Source organism: Typopeltis vanoorti, chromosome 7 (assembly GCF_054136105.1).
Source record: "Typopeltis vanoorti isolate ZY-2024b chromosome 7, IOZ_Tvanoo_1.0, whole genome shotgun sequence".
In the NCBI taxonomy this organism is placed as follows: Eukaryota; Metazoa; Arthropoda; class Arachnida; order Uropygi; family Thelyphonidae; genus Typopeltis; species Typopeltis vanoorti.
The window spans coordinates 1775755-1786629 of record NC_143555.1 but is presented as its reverse complement, the minus strand read 5'-3'; the positions used below and the strand labels follow the sequence as shown (position 1 = coordinate 1786629).

Below are 10875 nucleotides of genomic sequence, written 5' to 3'. Positions count from 1 at the left end.
TGTGTCCATCTCGAGCTGCTTTGCAGTTCGGGATGGACATATTCCATACTGAAATGTCTCTCCCTATATTTTTTGTAAACATTGCACATTCGTTCCTTAACCACGACCTTAAGAAATTTGCAACTTTTGCCAAAAACGTATTGCAATTTAATTTGTACGAAATTTATTATACAGTTTTTGTGTAATATAATTTATTAGTATGCTGGCAATAAATTGGTCCACATTTGGCTGTACTCAAAATTTTTTTCATATACAGATAAAAGTGTAGTTCATACTTAACTTTTTGGACACTGGTGTATTAAAAATAATATCACCTTTTTATCTCCTTTAAAATCGGCAACGTTTTTTTTTTTTTTTCTGTATGAAAGTCAAGTAAACTTTTTACTTGGAAAAACAACCATTAGAAACTGTCGTGCCATATATTCTACCCAGCAAGTGTTTCGTTGTTAGCCATCTTCTGAAACGCGCATGCTTCAACAACGTCATATTTCCGGTTTCTATTCATGTTGAAGGGAGAACAATAAACAATGAGCCGCCATTACACATTATCGTCACTACGCTTTACAAGAAAGAAGTAAATGCCACACACTTCAGCAAAACAAGTAAGTTTTTCATACTATGAATACATTTAAATTACAATTCTCAGTTTCTGTTTAAAAAAATAAAACTTCTAATCATTAGTTCAATGTTAACCTTATCAATTAAATATTAATTTCCTTCAGTTTAATTTAGTTCAGTGAGTAGATAGGGAATTATACCGAGTGTAAGCGAGGATTCCTCCCGCCTTCGGAATAACATAAAATAAAAATAAATAATAATTATAATAAAATTTTACAGGTGTAATGTATACACTACACACGACGTATACAATCCGCTCTTCATTCTATAAGGCACTTAATCGCGTTTCTATCTCGGTATTCAGTGGCACTAACAAAAACTGGTAATTACAATCACAAGTTTGTAATTACCACTTCTTAACACGCTCAGATGGTCTGGAGTTGGATGAATAATCGTGTTCTAAAGGAAGTTAGGCATAAGAAAAATACTTCTGAAAGAACATTGTTTTAATTATTTTTATATGAATATCATTCGAAACTCAAATTCTTCTTAACTGTACGTACAGAGTCTAATCACTGGTAAAATCAACCGAACGGAGCTTCTGGGGATTTTGTATACTCTTCAGTATTGGAAAGTAAGTTGCACACCGTGTGAAATCTTCTGCCATATTTGTAAATGTATGATGCAGTTGCCTTCGCATTCCAAATGGACTTGAAAGAAACTTATTTACTTTTTTTTTCTCGTCCAATTATTTTTAGGCAGCTTTCATGAAAATGGACCACTCGAACAGGGGGAGGACAAGCAGCTTCAATTTCCGCACAGTCTTATGGGAAGCTGGTAAGTTACTGCTTGCCATATTAACAATAATAATAATACTCCAATAACAGCAGTCTAATAATTAATAATATTCTAAAAACAAAAAGGTATTTTAACGATATTATTGAGTAATTGCGCTGCCTAAAATTTCGCATGTTGTCGCCAAAATGGCTTTCCTTTTGTTTTCAAAAGAACACCTGTGGTATTTTATCGCTCGCATACTATTTTATTGACATCATAGTAATTAAGAATTAGAAAATTCATTTCTTACAGTGTTCACTGCAGATTTTTCAGTCATTGGTCTGATTCCTTTGCAATATCAACATGTTTTTTTGGCTAGTTCAATGATCTCCTGATTACATTCTCATTTTCGTGTGGTCGAAGCTTATGTATGTATACGTTCAATTGTGAGTTCTAGAATTGCCTTTGTTGGGCAAAGATGAACTTTTTTTTGTAGATGGAGCCCTGTGTGGTTTTTCCAGTTAACTTATGCAACGCCCATATCACTTTGTTTATTTAATTTTTCAGTACCAAACAGGTTATTGCGCCGTAAACATTACGACACATTTGTATGGACAAGTAAATTTATCTTCTTGTTTTCTATATAAAAATATAAACCCTTAAATGCATTTTCCAATTTAATATAAATTCTTTTGTTAAAATATCGTTTGATGTAAATTTGGTTTGTTTGAAGTTAGGGACCAAAGAACTTAGGCCACGAGATCACACTGTTTTATATCTGTGTAATAATTACACTGTAATTTGCGTGTGTTCTCAAGCCGATTTGTCTGTTTTGAGGGATGGAAACTATTCTGCCAAAAGTTTGAGACCGGTTTGAAGAAAAATCCATAATTCCCAGGTCCTTCCAAATTACCCGGATTCTGCGCTTGATGGTGGCATGTTTGTCTTATATATATAATTATAATAGTGAAAATAATATCAGTATTCGCGCTGCAATTTGAATTATAACTCAACATCCTCTTTCCTTCCGTCAGGTGTGACAGTAAGCAACAAAGTGCTGGAATGCCTCGTGCTGAGGTTCACAAAGAATAGCCTTCTTACCACAGAAGATTTCCTCCTGGCTCTAGTCAAGTTGTATATTGCTCATGGTAAGATCTACAGTTCTTTAGAATAACTTATCGGGATTCACGGTTATTTTATTATTATTTTTTTATTCTTCTATCTTTCATATGTTTCATTTTAAATAAAATGTAATATTAGGATTTCACCCTTGTAAATCTTTACAAATTCAGGTATTACGAAGAAAGTATGGTGAAAGAAGTAAAAATATTATAAGAATTAATTAGTTACTTTGAATAGTTACTCGTAATTACCAATTCTTGTAGTCTATCTACATACTTGGACTAGCTACACGTGCTGGCCATTGAATTAGTAACCTTTATGCAGATGTACGTAAACGTCACTTAGGCAACGTGCATGCAGAGTACTTGAAAAATAAATTTCAAGTATTTAAGAATAGTGCTGATCAGTAACTATTTACAAAGGCAACTATTTAAGAATAGTGCTGATCAGTAACCATCAATGGTGTTGATCACGTGGGAAAAACAAAGGATCTTTTGAATTTCGATAAAAGTCTTATCGTGGGTGCCAGTTTGGTTGGAGCCACGATTTTGAAAACGGCAGAACCAACTCGTATCTCAGAAGGTGAGATATCCTGAGTGTTTAATCAGTGGGAAAATAACCGACTTTGTTTGTCTAAGAAGCGTAACTCTGATCCTAAGACAGTCTGTTAGAAACGAGATCGCCATCGTCTGAGAAAGCTTACACGGACAAAAAGAACTTCCCGTGTGCAGCAATTAACCGAAGCATTTAATGACGGCTGTTCCCGACCCATAATATCAGCGAACTGTGCGCAGGGAATTGAAGGGGATCGGCATTGGCTGTCGCATGCCTGTACGGAAACCACTTATGAAGAAAAGTTTCCAATTCAGTGGCTGGTATGTGCAGTTAACGCATTAATGGCTCACGAGATTCAAGAAATTCCCGCCGCCTAATTCTAAGCATTAGAGCTAAAGCACTCAAGAAATAAGTTCCACAAATATATACAGGGAAGTGTTGCTTAAAAAAAAAAAATCCTATACAATAAAGATGTTCAGATGACCTGATTATTACATACGTATTTGGTTTATTTCTAATTATTTTGTCTACTTCCTAAGTATTTATTTTTTCTTTTATTGAAATAAAACTAAAGATTAATTTAACATTTTGCGTCCTTTAATTATGTTTTAAATTCCTCTTTTGCTTTCTCATTTTCTGAATCCACGTTATTTCTTTTATCACCATTAAAACTTCGCATTGTATTCTTTTTGCTTGTTTCAGAGAGGTTTGCGACCTTGGAGAAAAAAATGAAAGAGAACGCGCTCTCCTTAGAAGAGGTGAGTTATTTTGAACAGAAAAAAAAGTTCAGGAAATTGGTTCCCAACTGCCGGTGGCCAGCGACATTTAAAAAAGAAACCGTAAATATCAGTTAAATAACTCTCGCTAATGTGCATGTCGTACTTTTAAAAGGTTCCCAATTATGAGAATATTTTTATTTACCGAGTTGGCGACATTTATTTAGTGATGACGATGAACCCTCTTTCTGTGGCTGAGTTTTATGACCAACTTACAGCGACTTATTTTATTACGAGTTGCGTGTGATTATTCAGTGCATCTTAGTGACTTTTAACAATTTCTTCATGTGTAGTGGTTACTGATCCTATTTCGCCTGGTTAAATTTTAAGTTTGGCTGTTACGTCGAACCATTGATCCTTTCAGTGGCGCTGCTGTGATTTTCTCCCGTTTATTTTTTAACTAAATTATTTTTTAGCAACAGGTTGTTTTTCATTTATTATTTTAATGTTAAAAGGGCGAATATTTGTCGGCCGATAGGCTCACAAATAAATTACAACAGCAATTAGTGTCCAATTTAGGGAGGAACCGTAAAAAAAAACAAAAAACTTGGAATCGCTGTTTTAATTATGGCAGATGCTATTCACACTCATACCATTTAAAATTATCCTACAAATTCATAAACAATGCTTGTAAATCTCCAGTAAGCAGTGTAAATACTTATATTGGTTTTAAGGCCATTACGTAATGTAGAGTTTTGTAAATGCGGCAAATATTGAAATCTTACGTAGTAGAAAAAAAAAAAAAAAATCCGCTCCTATTTCTTTCTTTCCTTCTTGCAGATGATTCTGATGACCATTTATTCGTGACAACGGCACAGAACGTTTGTAAATAAAGAACGAATATGGTGCGGATGAGAAAGCCACCGGCCATCATAATCAAGAGACCCCTGCGTTTCTCTGCCATGAGAAAAAGGACCTTCTCGAGAAGCCTCTTTTAGAAGGAAGCGCTTGACTGTGGGTCTACTTGCATGCCATATTACAAGCGACCACCAGCTCCTCTCAATCAGTTTTTGCCACCCACTGCAGAAAGCATGCGAGTGTACACCACCACTCGAAAAGATAGCTGCAGTGTCGCCCGAGTTGGCGGAATGTTGTACATATTTTGTTTTCAGATGTAATATGGCATATAAATATATTTATATGATGTATCGCCATGTCCGTGATATCGGTGTAAAATAAACAATATTTTTACCATTCAGTTGTTTTATTTGTGTATATTTTTCTATTGATGACTAATGATAATTAATTCAGAGGAAATTTTTCAGAATAGGTCTGGTGGTGGTGGGAGAACTAGGGACCATCCTTGAAACTGAGCAAGAGCGTAGTTAGCAAAGGTATGAGGACCAGGTTTTTGCTTGGAGAGTGGAGAATGAGTGGAATAGGTTGTCAGATCTGTTATGGGTGCCATGACTGTCAATAAGTTCAAAGCAAAGAACGATAGATTGTGAGGTACTGCTTGGCATGATGTTTAGGGCCTCCCTGAATGCGTCTAAGGACTCCATGGAGTTGTTCAAAATAATAATAATAATTACTCTCATATTATTTCTAAAGTTTTGTTTCATCTGATAGCGACTTGGCTGCATGTTTATATTTTAGGATATTATGGGTGAAACTAGGGGTAGATGTATCCCTTTCCAAATATGCAACCACCATTCTATATAATTTCATATTATCTTAAAAGTTCATATCACAAAATTTTAGGAAATATAAGAAAACAATATATTTTTGTTGTTCTGCATCTACGTCCCACTTTCCAATACTAACTTGAGTATCTGTTTAATTTTGAGTACAGTAATAACTTCCATTAAAGTTAGTATTTGCGTAAATGGTGGGGAAGATGTTGTGAGATCAACTTTTAAGAAGAGCTGGTGTGGCTCCAGTCCAAAATGCGCCCTGCTCCTGACATAAAAAAGGAAAATATTTATTGCCGTATTTCCGATCAGCCTTATTAAGTACAGAAATTGGAACTTGTCGAACTGTGAACTCAAAATTCCTCCTTCACTCGAATTATTCTACTGGGGTATTTGGGAACATTATAGCTTAAACCGGATTTAAAGATTCGTCACACAATTTTCGAGTCTGTTTTGTGAAATTGTTGAGGTTTTCCCAATGCTTTAAGTAGTTTTTGCCAGAACACTGCCTGAGTCTTAGGATCCTCACTCCATTCTAAATATATTTTAGTTTTTAAAAGATAATTCAACTGGGGAGTGAGATCGGCGAGCTCTAAGTTCTCCAGTCTGATCAAAACCAATCCTGGTCTCTCCTCATCGATGAGGACGTGGTGCGCCAAGTCGGTTTCGAACTTGCACCAAGGGCTTTTAAGGAAATTATTAGACAAGACAAATACCACGTTTCTGCTGCACTTGATGCTGTCAATGATGCAGTCTGTAATTCCTTTACCGGCGACGAAGTCTCGGTCATACACACACAATCGAAGGCTGGAACTGTCGTTTTCTATGTTCGGAAGAAAATACTGAAACACCCATTTGGAGTCATCGTTGCTGTACGAGATAAACGCATCGTACTGGAAGTTTCTGGATTCTCGAGAAATAGCCGATTTGCGCATGCGCACTCGATACAGGTACGCCCCAGTCATTAAGATTAACACGAGAATAATGAGGACGGCAAGGACAGATAACAAACTTAGTTTGAATGCCAAACCTTTTAGCAAGCATTTCTGCGCCAGAACTAGTGGAAGTTTAGACAGGGATGTCTTGATCATATCGGAAGGATTCTCGCAGACATAATCTTTACTTTTTTTGGATGTAAAGTATTTGTGGATAGTAACGTTTGTTTGATTGCTCCAGTTGATAAACTTCAGCAAGTCACATTTACAAACAAAGGGGTTTCGTGATAAATTTAAATGTTTTAAATGGGAGAAGTCATCGATCATAGTCGATGTGACTTCGGTCAGATGGTTGAACGATAAGTCAACAAGTGTCAAATTCGTGTTGTTCGTAAACAGTGTCTCTTTCCATTTTTGAACTGCGTTTCTCGAGAGATTGACGTAAACCAGCTGCTTTAAGTTGGCAAACATTGCCGATCCCAAGCTGCTTATCGCATTCTGTGACAGATCCAAACTTTGCAGTGATTTCAGACTATTTAACAAAGACTTGTGAGTGTTCTGTATTTTCGCATTTCTGATAATTAAAGTCTTTAAGCCTGCAAGATCCTTAAACGAGAGTACCGACTGAGCCCCCAGGGAAAAGAGAGGATTCTGACTCATGTCAAGCTTAATGAGAGACTTCAGCGGAAATAAAGAATTCTCTTCAATATTCTGAATCCCACACCTCACCATTTCCAGCTGTTCCAGGTTCGTTAGTCCTTCAAACATCGACATTTTGATGGTCAGAAATGTCTTGTAAGATAAATTCAACTGTTTTAAAGTTGTCATATTTACAAAAAGCCTCTCGTGAAACTCAAATCGAAGAGGAGTGTTTGGAAATCCACTGAGGTCCAAGACTTCGAGGTGGGGAAGGAGAATCGCTTTTGGCACCAAATTCAGTTGATTCCGAGAAATTTTCAATACTTTCAACCTCGTCAGGTTAGCAAACGAATTGTCTTCAATGCATTGAATATGCGTGAAACTTAAACTTAGTTTCTGCAGTCTGCCGTAGGAAGGAATCTTCCCTTGTAGGATTTCTGCGAACTCTGAACGCTCGATGTAAAGTTCAGCTACAGAAGTGTTGGCCAGGACCTGCAGCAGGGAAGTTGGAACATCGTGAAAACTCAACTTGGACATGTCCAGCACTTCCAGAGATAGATTTTTAAATGTTTCAAAGACGTTTTTGAGATTATTTATTTGAAGTTTCTCATTGGCTCGAAGACTGAGCACTTGCAGTTTTTCGAGAGGCAGAAACGCACGTGGATGAACGTAATGCAATCCGCAGAAAAGTAGATGAAGCTGTGTTAACTGGCTTGCACGTAGAGGCTCGAAGTCCGACTGGCCGATCTTATTCAGGCTGTTTGCTCCGAGATTTAAATATACTAAAGATGGCACGATAGATGGTGTTAATGACAGGACGACGTCAGAGATATTAGTGATGAGGTTCCTCACTAGAATTATTTCTTTCAGGTTAACTAAACCAGAAAATGCATCCGATTCGATTGTTCGGATTCCATTCGAAGCTAAATTCAGCGTTTGAAGTTGATTTAAATGGTGAAAAGTTCTGGATTTAATGAGAGAGATTCTGTTTTGTACAATTTCGAGTCTGCGAATTTCACTGACGTGCAGGAATGAGTGTGACGGAAAGGATCTGATGTTGGTTTCCTTGATCACCAAAGTGGAGATGTTCTCCGCTAGCGAGGAGGGCACCGCGTGACATTTCTCTCCCGAACATTGGCAAGCATCAGGAATGCAGATGACGTTGCAGCCATTGCTCGAACTTGGTTGCTCTGAAAAGGTGTCGAACTCCACAGAAGGCGACAGATACGATTCTATTCCTGTGAATTCCCACTGTGATGCGTCGATGCCCCGGAGGATCACACTCATTACCAGCTGCAGCAGCATAACTCATTTCTGTTCGGGTTTCAGTAACAAGGACCTGGAAAAGGATCAATCACCTTTAATATTGAATGCGAATTGTTGCAAGTGATTCCGGTTAATTGAAACATCATATTTATAAAGAAACTAAATTACGTTTTTAAAATAAGCAAATATACGAGGGGGGAGGGGCCTGGAAAAGTTCTGGTAAACACCTGCGACGGAAACGATATTAAAGCAATTGATATGGCCACAAGAAAGAATATATCTTAAAACCCTTTAACCTTGATCAAATTGTAATATTTTTTAAGGATATATATAAGATGAGTTGCTTTAATATAATTTTTGTTCTAGGTGTTTTTCAGAAATTTTCATCGCTCCCCTCGTACATGTGTAGGATATCTGCTATTTAGCGATATCAGATTATCATACATTTTTTTTTTTTAGGGGCGGCCAATCATAAATAAATAAAAAAGAAAGGATAACTTTTGGTTTTATTATTTATCATGCACGTAAATATTTCCTAAATGTATGAAAAATAAATACATCGTCTTGTGATTGGGAGTGTTTTTATAAGAAATCTTTGTATACTTATGGCCTGTCGCAAACTGTTTGCGATATTTATTTGAAAAAAGGGCTCACCTTAACATGAACTTGAGAGCAGAAAGTGTTGAACTTTCCGACGATGTTCTCACGGCACTCAAAAACGTTAATCTTGTGATAATAAACGTTAATCTTTTGATACGTTATGCAGCAAATGTATTCTAGTACGTTACCTTTGTGATGGTCTGGTGGGGAGGATGTATCAGGGGGTATCCAAGTTGCATTTCTGCGAGAAAGGGGTCAAAACCCCTGCCAAAGTGTATCACGACACCGTACTGGAACCCTGGCCACTGAACAACACCTTGTTTCAGCGGACCTTCCAACAGGACAATGCAAGGACCACACAGCAGTGGTTCGAGGCGAATGTGCCCGAACACACATCGCCATCCGATTGGCCGTCTGGAAGTTCCGATCTGAATCTTGGACTTCAATTTGTGGTCGGAGCTTGAGAGAGAGAGAGAGAGAGAAGCCTGCAAGGAACGACACTAGCATCGCCAGCCTGTAGGTGGATTTGGAACAAGCAGCGGCAGCATTTCCGTTGCATGTTGTGCGTGTGCCGCCATCGATATGTGGCTCAAATTAAAGATACCAAGAAATTATGTACTTGGTTTAATCCTTTATCCAAGTGTAAGCAGACAAGTTTGCGCCTGAAGTATTTTCAGGACTGGGGCAACTCGTGGCAAAGATGGGATAAGTTGTCATCACTTGCCTTAGTATTCCAAGGAAACGTGCTTTGCATTATGGGATACTAAGGCAAGGGGTTGAGAACTTACTCCACCTTTGCCACGAGTTACCCCCCCCCAGTCCTGAAAGATACTTCAGATGCAAACTTTGTTTGCTTACATTTGGATAAAGGATTAAACCAAGTACATAATTTCTTGGTATCTTTAATTTATGTATAACCAAGTGGAAAACTTTCAACAACCATCGATATGTGGCCTCACAGACTTCGGACGTGCGTGAAAGCAAAAGAGGGACATTTTGAACATTGAGTGCTGCTATATGCACGTTATACATGTGGTTTGCACGTGCTGAAGCTGGAAATGATTTAGTGATAGATAAAAAGGTTTATACGCTGTTCAAGTTGTAACAGTCTTTATGGCTAGATTAGGTATTGCCGTATATTAAGGGAAAGACGAGTACACAAATTAGCTTCGACCTTCATCGAGGTGTCACCAGTAGAAGCTAGATCCGTGGAGATACTGAGAGATTAATCAGATGTGGATGAGACCGCAGCCGGACTCATCCACGGGTGGGGGATAGCTGCGAGATAAGCAGGGTAACCTGATGAAAAAGCAGTCGCGGACCAACAGCAGCATTGCCATTAGGGGTGGTGGAGCGGTCTTTAGCAAGGCCTTTCAAACTAAAATGCCACTGAGCTCTAATACAACAGTGATATGCTGCTCTATGTCGCCATTAACTAAGCTTTCCCCAGGGGAGGTACCAGAAGATCAACTGCAACGACTGTCCACCAGGCAAGATGTGGCTACGCCGGCGTCTTCTCCATGTCCGGAACGGCGTCTGTTTCGGTACAGCCCTCACTGGCCCACGGCTAGGAAGTAGCAAGTTCTAATACCTCACCTTCAGGGTCCAAATGCCAACATTGATATCCTGGACACCACAAGAAATGAACTCACAGTATCTAAGTAGACACACCGTCTCGAAGGCCGCCCGGATCAACAAGATTCGCGTCCATACGTTAGGCAGAGGGCTATGTTCGAAAAGTCTACTGCGGTCTCCAGATCTTTTCAATCACCTTAACGAACATAACCAAACAAGAACATCTGGAAATGCCTGAATATTCTCCAGTTCAATATCGAGGGACCAGATCAAAATCAGAGGTATTGAAAAATTTCCTACCGGGCACAAAGTAGACATTGTTGTCCTACAAGACCTAACGAGAAAATATTACCATTTATGGGTATATTCAGGTGTGACGCGAACTCTATCAATGTACACAGGCCCTACATAATGTCCGAGGTTTGGAAGCTACACAACATA

The 10875-nt window shown here is 38.3% G+C and overlaps 2 protein-coding genes across 2 annotated transcripts; one reads left to right on the top strand and one right to left on the bottom strand.

Moving 5' to 3' along the window:
- Positions 1–590: 590 nt before the first annotated feature.
- On the top strand, positions 591–3866 carry LOC150104446 (uncharacterized). Its single transcript, XM_090395553.1, has 4 exons — positions 591–602; positions 1317–1395; positions 2370–2483; positions 3715–3866. The coding sequence occupies exons 2-4, from the start codon at positions 1326–1328 to the stop codon at positions 3864–3866; spliced, it is 336 nt and encodes a 111-aa protein (XP_090251679.1). The 5' UTR covers positions 591–602; positions 1317–1325.
- A 1984-nt stretch (positions 3867–5850) lies between these two features.
- On the bottom strand, positions 5851–8280 carry LOC150104445 (uncharacterized). The gene has a single exon (XM_090395552.1). The coding sequence runs from the start codon at positions 8278–8280 to the stop codon at positions 5851–5853; it is 2430 nt and encodes an 809-aa protein (XP_090251678.1).
- Positions 8281–10875: the final 2595 nt, after the last annotated feature.

What these genes read in the sequence shown, in the direction of transcription:
- LOC150104446 (XM_090395553.1), top strand. Translation starts at nt 1,326, where the DNA reads ATGAAAATGGACCACTCGAACAGGGGGAGGACAAGCAGCTTCAATTTC. An exon ending in CACAGTCTTATGGGAAGCTG is followed by an intron (nt 1,396 to 2,369) that starts GTAAGTTACTGC and finishes TCCTTCCGTCAG; the next exon opens with GTGTGACAGTAAGCAACAAA. An exon ending in CAAGTTGTATATTGCTCATG is followed by an intron (nt 2,484 to 3,714) that starts GTAAGATCTACA and finishes TGCTTGTTTCAG; the next exon opens with AGAGGTTTGCGACCTTGGAG.
- LOC150104445 (XM_090395552.1), bottom strand. Translation starts at nt 8,280, where the DNA reads ATGAGTGTGATCCTCCGGGGCATCGACGCATCACAGTGGGAATTCACA.